The sequence below is a fragment of the Thamnophis sirtalis genome, unplaced genomic scaffold, assembly GCF_051295495.1.
Source record: "Thamnophis sirtalis isolate CommonGarterSnake01/CBP01778 unplaced genomic scaffold, rThaSir2_p1.2 scaffold_2, whole genome shotgun sequence".
NCBI classification, from domain to species: Eukaryota; Metazoa; Chordata; class Lepidosauria; order Squamata; family Natricidae; genus Thamnophis; species Thamnophis sirtalis.
Window position 1 is genome coordinate 98822826 of NW_028261382.1, and position 20587 is coordinate 98843412.

A 20587-nucleotide genomic window follows, 5' to 3' on the forward strand; every position below is an offset into this window, starting at 1 on the left:
TGACGTAGTCTTCCGGATACAGTAAAAAGCACATGCTTAGTCCCCAAACCTTTATTTTTATTTCAACAGCTGTGAATTAATGTTTGTTCACAGCCTGTAATAAGTCCCAAATAGTTTGTAAAGAGTCCTACAGTAGTCTGCCAAAGTCCTTCGGGATAAGGCTGATAAGCACTCACCTTAATTTCCCTTTAAACGCTGCCAAAGACCTAATTGGCAATTAGCTTTGCCAGGCCACACGGAGCACAGAGTCAAAACGGAGTTTCAGAGGTTAAACCGACCAAAATGAACCAAGTTGCTTCCTGCCAAGGCTCCCGTTCCTTCGCTCCTCCTTTATGTCCTATGGGAGGGGCCAATCACCTCCAAGCCTTACTCCTGAGTCGCCCCTTTTGTCTTAACTGCTCTTGCCTTCTGGCAGCTCTTCGCATGCGCGCACTGGGAACGGGCTCCCCCTGTTCCTCTGCCTCACTGATGTCCAACTATGGAGGCTCCAGAGGCAGCTGATAACTGTCAGACGGCCCTGGCCCCCTCTCTGCCTCCGACGCAGAGCCCTCCTCCGAGCCTTCTCCAGACTCCAGGACTGGCCCAGGTTCCTCCCCAACCTCCTCACTGCCCGGCTCTGCTGCCAGCTCTGCTGGGTGCTGGCAGAGCACAACTATTCCCAATGCCCATTCTGTTCTTGATGGCCAGCTTCTCAAAGCGGGAAACCCCAGCCACACTTGGAAACGTCCCCTCTTTTTCCGTGGAGTTTTATTGGTAGTTGGTTACCGAGACACAAGTGACGCACAAAGAGGCAGCACAGCTGACTCTGCCTATAAAACGTGTGTCAGCGCTCCAAGTGATGCACCCATAGAAAGCAGATCCCTGAGTTCCTCAAAGGACAATTTATGGGATGCATCATACTGGCACAACTGGTGAAAGTTCCTGCAGCCTTCAGCTAACTGAAATAAACGTTTCCCCTTTCCCCCAAGTCGCTGGTCGCGCTGTCCAATCCAGGTGCTGCCTGGTTGCTTGGTTACTTTACTCCTCCTGGACAAACGCCAGTCGGAGTGTCCTTGGTTCCCACAGGGAAGCTTCCTTGTTTTGGGCTGCAAAACCCCCATCCAGCTGTTTCCCTGCCTCTTCTTGGGCTTGGTGGCAACCCTGAAGCCTCCAAGACGGCCTCAGCCGGATTCCCTTCGGGGCTGACCGTGTGGCTGTGCTGCATGGAGAGGCTCCTTGTTTATCGCCCTTGGTTCTCTGATGGTCCTTGGTGCTCTCTGAATGTGATTGTCATCTTGCAGACATTTCGTGACCCAACTCGGTAACGTCGTCAGTAGTGGAAGCCCAATTCCCCCCACTGCCTTGCAGCACTGACGGTGTTACCGAGTTGGGTCACGAGATGTCTTCAAGATGACAACCAAGCTCAAGGGAGGATCCCCACATTTGAACCCTATCAAATCCTCTTCTGTCAGTCGCCTCCCAAGGATCTGGATACAATATCCTCCTCAGCTGAACTCGGATCTTTTGCCTGTGGGATGACAGAGAGCTTGTTTCAATCCAGCCTTTCCCCCCTCCTCCCTCTCTCTCTTCTCTGTCTCTCTCTCTCCCTCCCTCCCTTTCCTCTTCCTCCTTCTCTGTGGCAGGTGATGCTTAGCCCCGCCATGCAAGGGGTCATCCTGGCCATTGCCAAAGCGCGTCAGACCTTCGATCGCGATGGGTCTGAAGCAGGGCTCGTCAAGGTACTACTTTGCACCTAAGCGCACGTGTCTCGTTTCCTCCGTCCACGAGGGACGAGGCCTCTTCTCCGGCTCTCCTCCTTCCCCTTTTTCTCCCTTGGAATGGGGTGGAAGGCAGGAGCAGGCGGTGCCCAGCTGGAGGCCGGATTCTGCACTTTGGTCCCACCCGGCCGGTCCTTTAGGCACAGAGCTTTAGTCCAATAACTTTGATCCCAAACAGAAGAGGGGGACTTTCCTCAGAGGGGATTACTTGCTCTGCCTGCTAATAGCAATAGCGCATAGACTTATCTACCGCTTCACGGTGCTTTTACAGCCCTCTCCAAAGCGGTTTACACAGTCAGCCTCTTTCCCCCAACAATCTGGGTCCTCATTTTACCCACCTCGGAAGGACGGAAGGCTGAGTCAACCTTGAGTCAACCTGGTGAGATTTGAATAGCAATAGCAATAGCAGTTAGACTTATATACCGCTTCATAGGGCTTCAGCCCCTCTCTAAGCGGTTTACAGAGTCAGCATATCGCCCCCAACAACAATCCGGGTCCTCATTTCACCCACCTCGGAAGGATGGAAGGCTGAGTCAACCTTGAATGTAGTGTATCTGTTTGGTATATGAGCCCATTTCATATTTATTAAAATTCCAACTAGGAAAAGTTCATCTTCCCAGCTGAAATTCCAGAAAGCGGGAGCTATCCAACTCCTTTGTGGAAATCCCAGAAGTCCATTCCATGGTCCAATCTCCCTCTGCCACGCTGGCATTTCCACCCATCTAGTTCCGGTCAGGTGCACAGGTGCAGAGAGAAAGAATGACCTTGGGCTTCTAGAAAGGAATGTTTTATTTTGACAATAACACATTCTACAATTCTACTCCTTAATATTCCCCCTCCCAATTACCCCACTAATGAAACCGCATAGTAAAATAATAGATAGAGTGTGGCAGGCCAAAGACCCTAAAAGGAATATGGCTGCAGGCTGATACATAACCAGCTAGAACAGTGTTTCTCAACCTTGGCCACTTGAAGATGTCCGGACTTCAACTCCCAGAAATCCCCAGCCAGCGAATGCTGGCTGGGGAACTCTGGGAGTTGAAGTCCGGACATCTTCAAGTTGACAAGGTTGAGAAACACTGTCCTAACCACTGCTGGGGAATTCTGGGAGTTGAAGTCCGGGCATCTTCAAGTTGCCAAGGTTGAGAAACACTGAGCTAGAAGGATAAACGCTTCAACCCCCGACTTCCCCAGGCATTCCGTGAAGAATATTCCAGACTATACTCCTTGTCGAGGGAGACCCCGACACCCCAGAATGACCCCGCCTGCAACACGTCTTGGTATACCTGCTGCAGAACGAGGCCCCCAAGCAGGTGGTGGAAAGGACCCTCCTGGAGCAATTTGCGGACAGGAACCTCAGCTACGACGAAAGGTGGGTTCAAAGCAGGTGGCGAGGAGGCCATTTACAGCTCCTGGTGTGTGTGTGGGGGCTCCTTGATGTCCTCCGAGCTTAGTGGCTGGCTTGCAGATGCTTCATTAGGGGAGGGAGGGGGTGGGTTGCTGTCGGCATTACACCAGTTTGGTGCGTGCAAAAAATCCACGCACGTGTATGGCTAAAATATCAGCATATCTCAAGGACCACTCAAATGAGAGATATAAACTGGAGTGGAGAAGATGGATGGACTATACTCAAAATAAATACGGGACTAAGAAATTCCAGATAGTTTATGACTGAAAAAGCGAGGAATGATATAATCTGTTTAGAGTTAGCCTAACAACAGAGGAGTTAAAGCTCACATGAAAGATAATACTAACTTTTTTTAAAGTTTATTTTAGAACATCTTTGTTAAAGATTTATACCCTGTATTTATTCTGGGAAGTCGGTTGGGGGGGGGGTTCAGGTGGGGAGGTTGAGGGTGGGTGAGGAGTGGTAAATATTTGTAAAAGCCTTTTATTAAAATTTTCAATAAAAGAAAAGAAAAAAAATCCACGCGCGGGCGCGTTTGCAAATAAAAAGGTTTGTGCATGCGCAAACCCCCCACAAAATGAAAAATAAAATTTTTGCAATGCGCAGAACCAAAAAACAAGATGCCACCACCCTAGGAGAACCAGTTCGGGGGGCGTGGCAGGCCTGGGTCACCGCCAGTTCCAGCGACCCAGGCCGCCAAGTTACTACCTATTCAGCCGAACCGGTTGGAACCCACCTCTACATTAGGGTTAGGACATAGGCTATACTTCTACTACTGCTGCTACTACTACTATGCAAGAGGGACCTAAAGGAACCGTCTTCGGGTACCAGGTCCTGCGTGAGTTGCTGGGAAACCACCGACCTTCCCTTTTGATGGGAGCAAATCAAATGGAAGAGGTTTGTCTAGATCAGTGTTTTTCAACCTTGGCAACTTGAAGATGTCCGGACTTCAACTCCCAGAATTCCCCAGCCAGCGAATGCTGGCTGGGGAATTCTGGGAGTTGAAGTCCGGACATCTTCAAGTTGCCAAGGTTGAAAAACACTGGTCTAGATGCCACCTCACCTGGACTCACGGTCTTCCTTCTCTCCGTTGGGGGAAACAGGTCAATTAGCATTATGAAGGTGGCCCGAGAAAAGCTGAAAGGAATCAGCCCAGATGAGGTGGACATGGAAGAGTACAAGGTAAGAAGTCCTGACTTTCGACACACACATGGACACACACACAACTTTTGTGAAAAGCTGCCTGGCTCCCGATTCTCTCGTCACAGCCGGCTCTGTTGAAATGAGACTTTGGGCTGCTCGTTACGCCATCTCCATTGGCTCATACCTTGAGCCACAGTCCACCTCTTAAGTCGAATCACCGGCCTCTTCTCCTGCCTGGCATGACTGGGGGACACTGGAGGTCACCGGTGGCTTCAAGCAAGCCACGGCGGGGCAGAAGCACCAAGAAGGGAGATTTGGGGGTGGCGGGGAGTCAAACATAACAACGACCAAACTTTGTATTTTCTATTTCTGGGCAGAAATGGCACGAAGACTACAGCTTGTTCCGCAAGGTGTCTGTTTATCTCTTGACGGGGTTGGAGCTCTATCAGAAAAACCAGTAAGTTCATCCGCGGGGATTTTAGGGAGGGATTGCTAAAGGCTTCAGGCCGGATGAGTTGAGGTTTCGACAGACAAGAGTATTGTGAATAGAGTAGAATAAAGTAGAGCGGAGTGGAATGGAATAGAATGGGAATGGGAATAGAAATAGAAATAATAGAAATAGAAATAATAGAAATAGAAATAATAAAAATAGAAATAATAGAAATAGAAATAATAGAAATAGAAATAGAATTCTTTATTGGGCAAGTGTGATTGGACACACAAGGAATTTGCCTTTGCTGCTGATGCTCTCAGTGGACATAAAAAGACAAGATACATTCACCAAGAATCATCAGGTACAACACTCAATGATAGTCAGAGGGTACCAATAAACAATCAGGAAACAATCAATATCAGTATAAATTGTAAGGATACAAGCAACAGTCCTGCAGTCCTAAGTGGTGGGAGATGGATGAGAGGATCATCGAGAAGACTAATAGTAACAGCAATGCAACCTTAGTGAATAGTTTGACAGTATTGAGGGAATTATTTGTTTAGCAGAGGGATGGCATTCAGGAGAAAACTCTCCTTGTGCCTAGTTGTTGTGATGTGCAGTGCTCTGTAGCGTCATTTTGAGGGTGGGAGTTGAAACAATTTATGTCCAGGATGCGAGGGGTCTATTTTCCCAGCCCTCTTTTTGACTCCTGCAGTGTTTCAGGCCCTCCATGGAAGTCGTGTCTTCCAACCTGTCTTGAGTCATCTACGAAGGGGCAATATTGGCCTTGGGCCCCTCTGCCTCTGTTTGGTGCACTTGGCCGAAACATCGTACAATTTTGTACAATCCAAGGAGAAACTACTCAATTTTAATAAGTTCTGCTTTTGCCCAGAGAGCTAAATCTGTGCGACTCAAGGCACCCTGAGCCTCCTCGGGAGAAAACGGAGGCAGGTGGTGCCAATTCCTCCTGCACTTGCGAAGGGCTCCCTGAAGCTGCCGCGGTTATTTATGTATGTTTCCGCTGCTCCTAACCGGATCCAGGCAGTGATATATTTCCGGCGATTTGAAGTCCAGGAGGAGAATTCTGAAATGTCTTTTCAGTAAACTCCCCTCGAGATCGAGCCTTTTGCCACTAGAACCGTGATGGGGAAGCACGGGTGGCAGGCGGAGCCTCTCTCTGGGCATGCCCAGCTCTCCTCGCCCAGCTCAGCTCCACCGCGCATGGGCCTCCCGCCAGCCAGCTGGTTTTCAGGGCTTTGCTGAGTATGTGGGAGATGCGTGTGCATGCACGGGGGGGTCGGGGTGCTGTAGGGAAGCCTTCTAGGCCCAAAATGGGACACGGGGGGGGGGAGTCATGCGTGCATTGCGTTATGGGCGCCCTGTTGCGTGCGCACACACAGCCTTTCGGCACACGAGGACAGAAGAGTCAGCCGTCACTGCTCTAGAATTAAACCAAGCAACCAGGGTGGCCTGAAGGTGGAGCCGTTGTGTGTTTGTATCCGTCCATCGCGATGGCTGGATGGCGTCACACAGGCCCACACGCACTTTTTCTCGCCCTCTGAAAGGTACTGCGAGGCCCTGACCTACCTGGTCTACGCCTACGAGACCAACACCGTCCTGCAGGCCAAAGGCGCCAGCCGGGGAGCGGACGCCGCCCTGATCGCCCTCTACAGGAGGAAGTGCCTCTTGGTGGGTATTTGGGGGGCCCTTCCCCTCCTCTCCCCTCCCCCAGGCTTCATACCGTTCCCCTCCCTGCCATTCGGGGTTGAGGTTGAGAAGGGGACGTGGCTGAAGGCTCCTTCCTGGACTTACAACGGTCCATTTAGTGACGACACTGAAAAGAGCGACTTACCACCACTTTTCCACACGTATGACCGTTGCAGCATCCCCCCCCAGGGCCGCGTGATTTGCAGTCTGATACTTGACAACTGACTCAGATTTATGACCGTTGCCGTGTGCCGGGGTCACATGACTCCGTTTTGCGACCTTCTGACAAGCAAAGTCAGTCAGTGGGGAAACTGGGGGCCATTTAACAACCCTGTTACTAACTTAACACCTGTGGTGATCCACTTAACAACCGTGGGAAGGAAGGTCGTAAAATGGGGCCAAACTCACTCAACAAATGCCTCACTTAGCAACATAAATTGTGGTATAAAGTGCCTGCAAGTGGTTATCCTCCCAACATGCCCCTCTTGATTTAAAATTTAAAAGCATACAGCCAGATAATCCCTGCTTAACTTTGCGATAATTCTTCCGGCTAGTTCCCCCCCCTCCCCCTGTTTTTTAGCGCTCCCCAACAGGTAACGGGTTCCCTTGATAGCTGGACTTCATCTCCCAGCATTCCCCAGGCCTCTCCAAGTGGCCAGGTGTGACCAACGCTGCCGTAACTGGAGTAAGTCTTTCCCGGCCTTCCGAGGCCCGGCCGGCTGGGGAATGCTGGGAGTTGAAGTCCAGCCGTCTTCAAGCGCCTGGCCTTGATAGGAAAGGAGCAGCTGGGCCAAAGAGCCAGGCTGGGTGGCTGTAAAAGGTCCCGTCCGAATGCCGGGAGGGGCCTCTCCGGGAGCCTCGCCAACCGACTCCCGGCGGTGCTTTTCCCGCAGAGGCTGAACGACGCTGCGGCCGCCCTCTTCGAAAGCGGCGACGGGAAGGAAGTGGACGAAGGGGTGAGCGTCTTGAACGAGCTGATCATCCCCTGCATGCACCTGATCATGAGCAACCACGTCTCCAGGGACGACCTGGACGCCATCGAGGTGATGAGGAGCCGCTGGTGCGCCTACCTGGGAAAGGACGTGGGTGGTAAGACAGGTGCCCTGGGCACCACCCCAACTTCCTTCCGCCTGCTCTCCTTGCCCCTCGGGCGTCTCTTGGGTGGCACTTCTAGGAAAACCCCTGCATGATCCCCAAGCTCCACTCCAGCCTCCTGGTCCCTCCGGTCATTCCTCTCTATTGCAATGGGGGTTATTTTGTGTGTGTGTGTGTGTGTGTGTGTGTGTTGTATTTGTGCTGATAAATAAAAGGAGACTAGTATAGATCTATTTCAAGCTATTTAGCTCTCATCAGCTAGCCATACCCTTACTGGGATTTGAACCTGGCCTGTATTACATATTAGGCAGATGTGTTAACCACTAAGCCACAAGGTTCTCCTCCTTTATCAGCTGAGCCAGGGAAATAGGTATGTATTTAGTGTCACAACCCCTGGTATGCCCAAATATATATATATGTGTGTGTGTGTGTGTGTGTGTTATATTCGTGCTGATAAATAATATTTGGGCATACCAGGGGTTGTGACTTTAAATACTTATCAAAATGCAAGTAAAAATAATGATAATAGGACAGTGATGGGGAAACATTCTTGCCCCGGATGCCAAAAGCATGCCCACCCCCATAATTTAATGCCCACCCCCACACCATGCCCCCTGTGCATCTGCCCATGACAACACCACCACCACCCCCCAGGGCTGCCCTACGCATGCATGCTTTCTTGGAGCCTGGGGAGAGCAGAGGCCCTCTGGAGAACGGAAATGGCCCGTTTTCCAACTTCTGGTGGGCCCAGGGGGTCTCTCTTTCGCCCTCCCCTGCCTACAGAGGCTTTCTCGGAGCCTGGGGAGGGTGAAAAACGGCCCAACCGGGGGACAGACTTCCGGTTTGCGTGTGGGGCGGTTTTTCGCCCCCCTGGAGGCTTCAGGAGGGTGAAAAACGCCCCCAAATCAAGGCCGCAAAGCAGCCGGCCAGGGCGCGCACGCACGCTGGAGCTGACAGGGCAACGCTTTGTGGGCCCTCAGAAATGGCTCCCCGTCACAGTAATAAGACAGTGAGGAAGGAGGGGAGGCAGCGATGTGTGAATAGGAAACCACAGAAAGAAAAGCGTTAACCTCCCGTGTCCTTTTCAGTGCAGTAGAATAAAGATAAGGAGGCTCCGCTTTTTAGTTTTGCACACTTGGAATACACAAACTTAGAGGCAAATCAGGGTTTCATTCCCCCCCCCTTCAAGGGCAACATCTGGAAGGAGTTTCCAATAAAGCGGGATGCGTTTTCTTTGATGAAAGCGGCTCGCTTGGCCCTCCCTGCGAGCTCTCTCAAGCCTGCAAAGCTGATGGGAGGTTGGAGGGCCCGGAGGTGGGTCCCGTGTCCTTGATCCCCCCCCCTGGGCAAGCTTCTCCTCTTAAAGCCACAGGTCCGAGATTTGAATCTGCCCAGGGGGGCAGATTCAAATCTCGGACCTGCGGCTTTAAGAGGAGAAGCTTGTGAAGCGCAGAGCAAGTTTCAACGCCTTCCACCGTGGAGGGAGGGGGGCATGCCTGAGCTTGCTTCTTGGAGAGGCGTTGCAGCAGCAGGCGTTCTCCCTGGCCTGCAGGAGTTAAGGCGCACCTTCGCGCATCCAGGATATGGCTGGTTAGTCCGTTTTGGTGGCAGCCGGCTGGCCGTGTGGCCATGCAGAGCCACCAAAAGTGCAGCCCATCACGTTTTCTCAAACCCCAGGGCCGAGTGAGGCAGGGGGCTCTGCCTGAGGGAAAGGCTGGTTCTTGGGGACAAAAAGAGCTAAATAAGGTCCTCCGGAACCTTCGGCTGCTGTATTCCCCCCCCCCCTTTATTTATGTAGGTGCCCAACACGCCAAACACACAAGTCTGGGTAACATACAACCGCCACCACTAAAACAATACGACGGCCATTGGAACCCAGGAAGCGTGAAGGAAACCAAGATTGTGGGAGAATAAAAACAGTCACCTCACAAGCTCCCCAGGGGATCTCCAAGGTTGCTGGCAGGGAGGGAGGCAGGGGGGGTCCCAGAGGCTGAAAAGACCCTCCTTCCAAGTCCCTCTAGGCCAGGGGTGCCCACAGGTGAAGCTCTTTGCCAGAGGGGCCTGCAACATACCCCCCCTCTCCTGCCAGGAGCAGAGATCCCTCCTCCCATCTTACGTGGAGAAGCTATGCTGAAGCTGCCTCGAAGGGGCCAAGGGTGCCGGTGGTCCATAACTTTCTCTCTCTCCTCCTCCTCCTCCTCCTCCTGCAGAGAAGTTGCAGATGAAGCTGGGGGAGTTCCTGCCCCGCCTGCTGGATTGCTCCCCGGAAGGCGTCGTTCTCAAGGAGCCCCCCAAGATCCGCCCCAACTCGCCCTACGACCTCTGCAGCCGATTCGCAGCGGTGATGGAGTCCATCCACCGGGCCTCCACCGTGGCCGTGAAATAAAAGAGCGGCCAGCCCTCTCGGCTCAAGCCCTGCAAGGCCCCCTCAACCACCACCACCCTCCCCAGGAGTGGGATCCGGTTGCCAGGGGACTCTGGGGAAGGATCCCGGAGGGAGGGAGGGAGGGAGGGGGACCGCACTGGAGGACTCCAACCTTCCGCCTGAACAGCTGTGCATGTCTAGGAAAGAGGGGGCTGGGGTGGGGGGCCTTGGCCATGTCCTAGTTGCATGCAGGGTTATGGATTTTGGAACCCCCACTTGCTAATTATTGACTTGACTTCCCACAAGGAGGTTTGTGGGGAGCCTTTTTAGGAAGAATCTGCCATTTTACACTAAGCCTTGGATAGAGACAGTCCCATTTTGCCACGTCGGCGCTTCCTCTGGCCAGAGGTTCCAGGGGTTTCTTGAGAGGATTGTGGGCGGACCCTGTGGACTTCTTAAAGGCACCTGCCCCACATGTTGACCTCCCAGGATGTTAATGCGGCACCGCTGGGCTCCATGAATGCTGCCATTAATTGTGAGGAGGACTGCATGGACAATACTGGCCAGGGGCCCTTGACCCTTGCTGACCTTCAAGTACCGCAAATTTGGGCATAAGTCAAGTCATCCCCAGGGGGGTCAAATAACACACAGGGAGGCTCTGGGTGAAGGAACCTTAATTGTAAGCAAGGCTTCCTCGCAGTGAGAGAATTCGCGCGTCCGCAGTCCCTCTGCCCTCTTCGGTAGCCATTCTTGTGGGTGAGCCGCTTGGCATGCAGCTGTTGCCCCGGCATTTGTGCCAGGGGAGGAGGAAGAGGAGGACAGAACTGCAGAACCCGCAGAAGGCCGAGACTGGAAGCCGCTTCCTTGAACCTTCCTCCAAATAATTTCTTGAACGTCAATCACCGAAGTTTAATTACCAGGGTAGAATTGGCAAAGGATGCACTGAAGTCAGGACGAAACCGAGCTGAATAAAGTCACACTTTTAATGATTATATATTTTTTTCCCTCAAGATCTTTTAAAGCAATCTGTTTTTATTAGAAGGCTAACAAATTGAGATGGGAAATACAAATCTGACGAGATTTCTGGTTTCAAAGTGCAATAAATATTACCCTATTTAAAGATATTTGTGGTTTTGTTTCTATCCCTGAAAACTACAGACAACTTCTGCTAATTTTCAGCGGTCATTCTGAAGCCTCCAGGCATGTCCCCAGTGGCAGTTAACTTCACACACACACACACACAACACACAACAACCCCTTAATTTCCTTAGATTCGGAGAATAAAAAAATTGCTCCATCACCTCTGGCTGTGATCCACAAAGAGGCTGGCGTCCTGCCAGCACATGCCTCCGATTGCAGAAGGTCGACCCTAGAACTGTTTTGAAGTTGGAAACTCTTCCTACGTGACCTTTCTATCAAAAATGGTGGCACAACAATCCAGCTGTTGTGTCCCCGGTTGATGAGAGAGGTTGCCTTAAGGAGCGCTAAGACTATTCGAAAGGAGAGTTGGCTGAAGAAAACAGGGCTGGCTCCTGAATCCATCCATGGAAGCTCACCCAGTGCCTTGGCTTGTGGATTGCTTTCTTCTGCCCCTCTTGAAACTGTTATCCGAGTATCCCCAAGTCTCTGCCCAGGATGGCTGATCTGCCTCTGATGCCAAGTAAAAGAGTTCCAATTTCTATAAGTGCTTAATGGCTTTTTAAAGCCTAACAATGCTTGTTGAATGGAGCTTTATTCTGCAGACATCCGATCCTCCACCGACATTCCTTCCGTCATTAAACCGGGGTGGTTTTTACGTCATTCTTCTCCAAAAGATTAAAGGTGGGGGCAGGGAGGAGAGGAAGCGTTGTCTTCTGCCTAAGAGTAGATACAGGACCCCCCAACGACCCTCCTCCAGCAGCACATTACTCAAGAATACATTTCTAAGTGGCGCTTAGGGAGAACAAGCTACACAACACACAGCCGGGAAACGGGTGGTCCTCTTGTCAGCGTGATTTCCCAAGCCGTCCTTGGCAGAGATCTCAACCACAACTCTTAAGTGCCCCCAACCATCATCCCATTCCAGGCGAGGTCCAGGTGCTCAGATGACAAGGTCCGCGTTTTTGGGGGCGGAGTGCAGCTGCTGGATGGCGAGCGTGGCTACCTCCGCTTTGTGGCAGATGGCTGGCCTCTTAGACGCCTTCGGGGTCTTTAGGAAACTGGCAGCGCCGATGACAAGGCAGCCCCCCAGGAGGAGGAAAAACGCAGCGAACCATCCCAGGAAAAGGGCGTCCCCAAATTCCCACCTCGGGACGACGTCCGGGACGGTTTGATCCCAGAAGTCTTGCACCGTGTTGTAGGCCACCCAGGAGATGGGAACAAGAGTGGTCACTCCGGAGACGCAGAAGAGGATTCCGCCTGTAATCCCAAAGTGTCTCTTCTGCCTGGGGTCGCTTGTCTTCAGGCAGTCGGACCCCAGAAGAGCCAAGGCGAATGCCAGGAAGCCCAGCCCGTTGGAAGTCACCATCATCACCCTGGAAATCTTGATCTCCAAAGGCAGGGCCAGGAGGGAAGCGTAGTTCTCGCACTGCAGGACCGCCTGGCTGATGCAGGTCTGCCACAGTCCCATGTTCCAGATCTCCAGGTCGTTTAATTCCAAGTTGAGGCTCTTCCAGAGAGGCACGTAAGTCGTCACGCACGACAAGACCCAACCGAAGAGGGAGACGACCAGCCCACTCAGCTGGACGCTGGTGCCCTGGTGCCAGTTCATACCTGGACTGCGGGGTGACCTCCTCTTAAGGTGACCTTTCAGCCTTCCGTCCAGAGCTTGGATGAAAACTTCCCTGCAGCATTTTATGCTGTCAGGAACCTGCTACACAATTGGCTGCAAGGACAGAATAGATCTGATGTGGTGCCAATTCTTCCCTTTCTTAAGAACGGTATAGGTGGAGAAACTGATTCTGATAGCATTAATTCTTGGGTGTGGCCAGGAGTCTTTTTTCATACCTGGTTGGCCTTATTTCTTTCTTTAAAAAACAAAACCTCTGCTTCCTGGTATTTAAAAAAAAAAACCAACCTTCCAAGTCCAGAAAGCAGAAATCTCACTGTTTGAAACCCACTTTGCAATCCCCTTCTAACACAAGGCGCATTGCATTCAGCAAGTCACGCAAAGACAGCCATCCACGGGTGATACCAAAGGACTAAACTCCTGCATCTCACTTCCTGGATGGTGTAACAGATAATGAGTTTCATTGGTTTACGAACTATGTCCTCGGTTCCTAAACGTTAATAAACATGCACATCCAAAGCTGGTTGAAAAAAGGGAGGCAAGCTGTTTGGGTTGCAAAAACAAAGCGGATTTCACACAAGCTGAAGTGTGTTGTCTTCCCCGTGCTTCCCCGTGTCTCCTTCCGTAAGCCGATACGCAAACAAGGATAACAAGGATTTTAACCTTGTTATTGCAGGATTACTGTCTCTTTTCTGCTCATCTTTCTTCTGTAAGATGCTGTTGCTAATGGTTTCCCCTCTTCCAGGAGTTTGATTGACTGGAAGGAATTATTGGTACTTGCTCTGCCTGTTCAGGCCTAACATCAATTATAAATAAGTAAAAAAAGAAAACCTCACCTTTCAGGTTTCTTTAAAAAAATATCCAATGAGCTTTTCTGGAAAAACCAACTCTCAGGCCCAAAATAAAACCTGTACCATCCACAGCTGATCTCCCTTGAAAGATGATTCGGGGAGAGATTCCATGCTTTTCAGCACCGTAAAACATCTGAGAAGCTCTTTTTTCCAGTTATTAAAAACTGTAACATTGGGATTGTTGACGGTGGCGCCAAGAAGTTACCTTGGCTGTATCGCTGGAAGGAAGAGTTTGCACCTGTAGGACTTCTGGCTGCTTTGCGTTGAGGAAAACGGCTCTCCTGCCCAATGTATAATGGAAGCTGAGTGCTTATTTGAGCTTTTGAGCAAGGAGCTAGTCCCTGTTTTTCTCTCTCTCTCTCTGGGTGTGCCTGCCGCAGTCCTTCCATATTCAACACAGGTAATTATGCTTCTAACAATTAGGATACATTCAGCAGGAGAACAAGACATACCTTCATTAGCTGCTTCCTCTTAACCAAACCAGTTTACACCTCGTTGTTAATCTTTGGAAGTTGTCAAGACTAAATCCCACATTTTTTTTTCCCACCAAGAAAAATGTAGAAGAAATTGTTTCTCAAACGGGAAGAAAGTTTTCAGATCAAAGGAACAGCAATAGGAACAAAGGGTGTACAAATACTCCTCAACATACAAGAGTTCATTTAGTAACTGTTCAAAGTTACGACAGCACTGAAAAATTGACTTAGGACCGTTTTCCACACTTACGACCGTTGCAGCATCCCCATGGTTCTGCGATCAAAATTCAGAGGCTTGGCAACTCATATTTATGATGGCCGTAACATCCCCGGATCATACGATCAACCTTTTGTGAAATTCTGAGAAGCAAAGTCAGTAGGGAAGCCAGATTCACTTAATGACCATATCACTAACTTAACACGTGCTGTGATTCACTTTAGAAGAGCCGAGATGGCGCAGTGGTTAGAGTGCAGTACTACAGGCTACTTCAGCTGACTGCAGTTCTGCAGTTCGGCTGTTCAAATCTCACCGGCTCAAGGTTGGCTCAGCCTTCCATCCTTCCGAGGTGGGTGAAATGAGGACCCGGATTGTTGTTGGGGGCGATATGCTGACTCTGTAAACCGCTTAGAGAGGGCTGAAAGCCCTATGAAGCGGTATATAAGTCTAACTGCTATTGCTACTGCTATTAGTGACTGTGGCAAGAAAGATTGTAAGATGGGGGCAAAATTCGCTGAAATGTTACGCTTAGCAAGTTTTGGCTCGACGGTGGTCATAAGTCAAGGACTTCCAGCACAGCATAGTTGACATATGTCTTTTCTCATTGCTTCTTTCTTCTACTTCTTCTTTTTGTGCCGTGATTTCCTCTTTCAATGTTTTAAAACAGGGGTGTCCAAACTTGGGAACTTGAAGACTTGTGGACTTCAACTCTCAGAATTCCCCAGCCAGCATAACTTACTCTCTTGTGATCCCTTCCTCTGCAATCTCTCCACTTAGATCAGAGGTCTTCAAACCTGGCAACTTGAAGACTTGGGACTTCAACTCCCAGAATTCCCCAGCCAGCATAATTTACTCTCTTGTAATCCCTTCCTCTGCAATTTCTCCACTTAGATCAGAGGTCTTCAAAGTTGGCAACTTGAAGACTTGTGGACTTCAACTCCCAGAATTCCCCAGCCAGCATACCTTACTCTCTTGTGATCCCTTCCTCTGCAATCTCTCCACTTAGATCAGAGGTCTTCAAACTTGGCAACTTGAAGACTTGTGGAGTTTAACTCCCAGAATTCCCCAGCACAGGTCTTCAAGTTGCCAAGTTTGGACACCCCTGTTTTAAAAGAAAACGAAGCCCAAATCCTCTCCGGTTCCCTTTAGCTACTGCTTAGCCGATTGAAAACCACAATGAAAAAAAGGCAACTGGACAACTGATGTTACTCCAACAGTTCTGAATCTCAGTCAGATCCCGTGAAATAGAAAAACTGACCTGGGCAGGTGAGGCCAGCACATCTCGCGAGCTCATCTGAGGAGGAGGAGGCACCTCAAACATGAGTGCAGAAACCGGAATGCTATAAAAAGTTTGCGGAACCAAAGGGAGAGGCTGGCATCTTTCAGGATGTATTGTGACGATGGAAAAAAAGAAAAATGCATTTCAGGTCAACTCGACCAGTTTGTCTGAAAACTCAGGTCCAGAATCCAGGAGTGGCAGAATAAGCAAATTGCGAAATCTCACGGGGCAAAGGATGATTTGTGCAAAGAAGAAAACCCAGTATTAGCACTAGATCTTGAGGGATAAACAAAGCAGACAGCTTAAATCATACTTTTGTCTTGAGCAGAGCCATATATAAATCAAGTCGAATGGAGTTAACACTTGAATCCCATTGACTTCTCTGGATCTACTCCAAGAACAGCCGAGAATGGGTCAAATCCATTCATCCCGGTCTCTCTGACAGTTCCTGGGTCAAAAAGGCTGCTTCTAAGGGTAGCCGGCACAGGCAAACACAATCATCCATACCACCAAGTATTAGCCGTGATAATTGATGAAGCCAACTCGGCTTTAATGGTCTAACCTGGAGCTCCCTCTGTATAGGACCGACTTGAGCCTGTTAAAAGGCCTGGACTTCAACTCCCAGCGCACTGGCTGGGGAATCCTCTGAGTTGAGGATCGGAAAGCTCTTAAGGTTGATAAACATTGACATTGGACTTACGAGGGCCCATTCTCACGAATTAAGTTGTGTTGCACATTGGAGTGTCTCGAATGAAGTTTAAGCATCCATGGAGATTCTCGGTCCTCCAGGTCCTGGTTGCCCCAAAGGTGCTTTTTTCAAGAGGCCACTGGACTTCCTTGTTTTTCTTTGAAGGCCTTTCACTTCTCATCCAAGAAGCTTCTTCAGCTCTTCAGCTGATCCAAGAAGCTTCTCCAGTGAGCCGAAGAAGCTTCTTGGATGAGAAGTGAAAGGCCTTCAAAGAAAAACCAGAAAGTCCTTTGTTTCCCATCCAAGAAGCTTCTTCAGCTCTGCTCTTCAGCTGACCCAAGAAGCTTCTCCAATGAGCCGAAGAAGCTTCTTGGATGAGAAGTGAAACGCCTTCAAAGAAAAACCAGAAAGTCCTTTGAAGACATTTTGTTTCCCATCCAAGAAGCTTCTTCAGCTCTGCTCTTCAACTCTTCAGCTGATCCAAGAAGCTTCTCCAATGAGCCGAAGAAGCTTCTTGGACGAGAAGCGAAATGTCTTTAAAAAAAACAAACAAAGAAAGTGGAAAAAGCACCCTTGGCAGAATGAAGCTTAAGGTGGCAGCAAACGCCCACTTGCCACTTGCTCCCGGAGAGCACCGTCAAAGTAATTAAGATTTCCTGGGTGTATTAATAAACCTTGAGCTGTTTACAACAGAGGCTCAGGGACTATATATAACCAGCGGGTTAACTATTGCTATTTTGAGGCTTCCCCGAGAAGGTTTGACTACCGCTTGGTGGCTTTCTCTTCTCTGGCACCTGGATTTAGAACAGTGCTTGGCCATGACTTCACAGCGTCTTTAGCTCCCCCCCCCCCCCACACACACACCCTGCACCAGATGCAAAGTGGTTTCTGATATCCCTTGAATGCAGCTTCCATGTTGCAGCAAACGTCTTTGTTCTTGGAGATTTGAAGCTCCGGCTGGCGTTTATTTCAGGAGCTGGAATTTGGTTTGGTAGCAACCAGCAATGCAGACCTCTTGCCTTGAGGTGGAGAAAGAGGGAGGGCAGCTGTCCTGGAGAAGGAAATCCCAACTGAAGCTGGGAAATCCCTCCAGAAGGGATTGTAAAGCTGCACCCTTGGGTCGATTCCTCTTTCCTCCTAACCAGGTGGACTCCTGGTCAGGAGGGGCTGCTGAGGACCTCCAGGAGTCTCGCAAGACTTCCAACTCCAGAGGATGAGCAGTCTCTATTGCTTCTTGCGCAGGTTCCTTCAATCAGGCATTAGTGGAGCATCCAAGCTCACCGTTCTGCCTCATCCAGACCTCTCTCCATGTTTCGTTGCAAAAAATGTTCTTAACATATTGACAGAGTTGGAAGGGACCTTGTACGTCATCTAGTCGAATCTCCCCCCCCTCAAGCAGGAGACACTACACCATTTCTGACAGATGGCAGTCCAGTCTCCTCTTGAAAACCTCCAGTGATGAAGCTCCCACAACTTCCCAAGGCAACTTCTGTTCCATTGGTGTGATTGTTCTCACTGTCAGAAAGTTCCTCCTTATTTCCAGGTTGAATCTCTCCCTGGTCAGTTTCCATCCATTATTCCTTGCTTGGCCTTCAGGTGCTTTGGAGAATAGCTTGACCTCCTCCTCTCTGTAGGAGGAGGAGTATTTCAAGTATTGAAAGATGCTATCCTGTCTCCTCTGGTCCTTCTCTTCACTAGACCAGCCATGCCCAGTTCCTGCAACTGTTCATCGGATGTTTTAGCCTCCATCCCTTCATCATCTTTGTTCCTCTTCTCTGCGCTCTTTCTAGAGTCTCCACATCTTTTTTAGTGTGGTGGCCAAAACTGGATGCAGAATTCTAGGTGTGGTCTTACTAGGGTTTTATAGAGTGGTATTAGTACCTCCCTTGATCTTGAGTGTATCCCTCTGTTAATACAACTTAGGATTGTATTGGTCCACATTTAGCTGGTTGTCCACTAAGACTCCAAGATTCCTCTCACAGTCACTGCAATTAAGCCTGGTTTCACCCAGTTTATATGTGTCCTTTGGGTTTTTCTTACCTAAGTGTTGCCATACTTTTGGCTGGCCACCTTACTAAACCGGGCAGGATTTAATATTAAAACCATTAGCAGCATCTCGATTGGCAAGAATGCTCCAGGGCAAAATACTGGTCCTCGGAGACTGACTATGCATGGGGCAGGAGGCATCCGTCCCATTCCACCCACTTTGCTGACTCCCTGTCCTGACGCATGAATTGCTCAAGTGCGTTGCCTAAGTCCTTCCTGTTGGTCTGGGCTGAGGTGGGGCAATAGGGCGCCCCAAACACCCCATCCCAGTCTCAGGGCCCAAAGGCTTCTCCCGCTGAAGGGCCGCCAGGTGGGAAGAGAAAAGGAAAAATGGCTGACAAAATGGCGGCCTCGCCCCGCATGGCGACTTCTTAGGATCAATACTGCTCCATCTTTTTTATTTTATTTTATTTATTTTATTATTTTTTATCCGGCCCTTTGGAACGAACTCCCCGTGGAGATTCGGACCCTCACCCTTCTCCAGGCCTTCCGGAAAGCTGTCAAAACCTGGCTGTGCCGGCAGGCCTGGGGTTGATGAGTTCCCCTCCCCTCTCGACTTGTATGGCCGTATGACTCTTGTGTATTTTAATTATATGTATTGTGTTTGTATCCCCTTTCCCCTTTTGAGTTGTTCGCCGCCCTGAGTCCCTCCCGGAGAAGGGCGGCATACAAATAAATTAAATCTGAATCTGAATCTGAATCTATTTTTAGGACAAAAGAATTTGAAAGAGCGCAATGCATTTTGTAAATAAAAATGTTTGACAGTTCGTAAAGATGACTAGGCGCAAATAGAAATACAGATTATTTCCATAGCAAGGAAGATGAAAGCAGGAATGGGTAACTTGATCGCTTTATTTAAAGAGGAAAATATATATTTTATTTGGATATCACTTGTGCTTGTGGAGAACAAAAAATATAAAATTGGCTTTGTTGATTAGAAAGATTTAGTGTTATAGGAATGGCTCATAATATATTAATGTGTAAAAGCAAAAAAAATGAGGCTGGAGTTTGTTTCTCTTGTTCTGTGCTAGGAAGAGTTGGAAGTCAATGCCTCCTTTTCTTTCTTTTTCTCGTTCCCCTTGTATCTCACACCCACTTTCCCCCGCTCCCTTGCCTTCCTTTAATTTCCCTTTTTTTTGGTATTTTATATTTCATATAATAAAAATAAAAAATGTAAAAAGAAAAACACTGCTCCATTTCATATCTGGGCAAAGTCAAGGAATTTCTAGAACAAGGTCTCTCAACTCTAAGAGGTGAAGACTTCGTCTCCTACCGTCCCAGAATCTTCTCTCCTCCCCAAATATTAATTTTGTCAGAATGGAGGCTTTGCTTTATTTCTGATGGATCCTCTTAAACCTTTCTGAGGACAGGTTCTTTCCTGTGAAGGATCCTTGTAGGATCAGGGATCATCCCCCAGAGGGTTGAAATTATGACGCTGGTGACATTGGGGAAGGAAGGTGGCCATTCTGTTCCCCATATTCAGGGATGGGCTTGATTTGCTTGTTTTAAGAGTTTAGCAGGGAAAATTGTCCGAGTGAGGACAACGAGGCCTTTGCAAATTACAACGGTGGTCATACCTGGATGCTGGCTTGGGGCCTGGCCAGGTGGCCTGCCAGAAGTTGTGAAACGGTCCTTGGTGAGAGGCAAAGTCACGGGGAGCTCCACGGGGCTCCTCAGCCTACCGTTGTCTTTCACCCAAGTTTTCACCACTTTGCGGTTTTGTCATTCCAAGGTTCTCCCTGGAACTCCACCTGGGGATTAGGCTCAAGCGTTTCGGCTAACTGGTTTTTCTTCTGCCCAGCCTTGCCTGGGTGTGCGTCTCCTTAAATGCCTTGATAGGTAGGTGTAGGTGTAAAATTAGACTTTTAATCTCTCCACAGGAGTTTTTCAGGAAATTTTCCAGGTGGAGGAGATGAAACCCAGGGTGAAATCCAGTTTTCCTCTCCAGCTTTCCTTGTATTCTCTATCATTATTATATTCTTTATTCATCAAACATGAAACTCAGCCAACTGAACGTTCAAAAGTGCATCACAAATACCATTGACTGGTGCTAATGGTTGAGACGGTTTGCTGCCAGTGTCCTAGGTATCAACCAAGGACCTTCTTAAAATATACGATGTCCCGAGTAGCTCAGTTTTTTGCAGTTCCGCTGGTGTTATTGCAGGAAGCTGCAATTTGTTGAAGAGTTTGAGTTTCATTTTATTTATATGCCGCCCTATTCCCGGAGGGACTCAGGGTGGCGCACAAACCCAAGGAGGGGAAGGGAAATGTATCTTGTAAAATTCTTGGACATGGTGCCAAGTGCCCCAATGACAATGGGTATCACTGTTACATGCTTCATCCACAGCCGTGTAGTTT

The 20587-nt window shown here is 49.3% G+C and overlaps 2 protein-coding genes across 2 annotated transcripts in view; one reads left to right on the plus strand and one right to left on the minus strand.

Annotated features, from left to right (window-relative positions):
* USP28 (ubiquitin specific peptidase 28) overlaps nucleotides 1-10697 on the plus strand; it is a 33898-nt gene extending 23201 nt beyond the window's left edge. Inside the window, 8 exon segments of the mRNA XM_087706489.1 lie at nucleotides 1623-1718; nucleotides 2952-3018; nucleotides 3021-3129; nucleotides 4269-4347; nucleotides 4686-4765; nucleotides 6307-6430; nucleotides 7342-7537; nucleotides 9754-10697. Of these exon segments, the coding sequence (XP_087562615.1) occupies nucleotides 1623-1718; nucleotides 2952-3018; nucleotides 3021-3129; nucleotides 4269-4347; nucleotides 4686-4765; nucleotides 6307-6430; nucleotides 7342-7537; nucleotides 9754-9929 (927 nt within the window). The 3' untranslated portion in view covers nucleotides 9930-10697.
* Nucleotides 10698-11988: 1291 nt separating this feature from the next.
* Nucleotides 11989-12657, minus strand: CLDN25 (claudin 25). The gene has a single exon (XM_014065470.2). The coding sequence runs from the start codon at nucleotides 12655-12657 to the stop codon at nucleotides 11989-11991; it is 669 nt and encodes a 222-aa protein (XP_013920945.2).
* Nucleotides 12658-20587: the final 7930 nt, after the last annotated feature.

Excerpts from the sequence above, each read along its gene's own strand:
- CLDN25 (XM_014065470.2), bottom strand. The coding sequence starts at position 12,657 with ATGAACTGGCACCAGGGCACCAGCGTCCAGCTGAGTGGGCTGGTCGTC.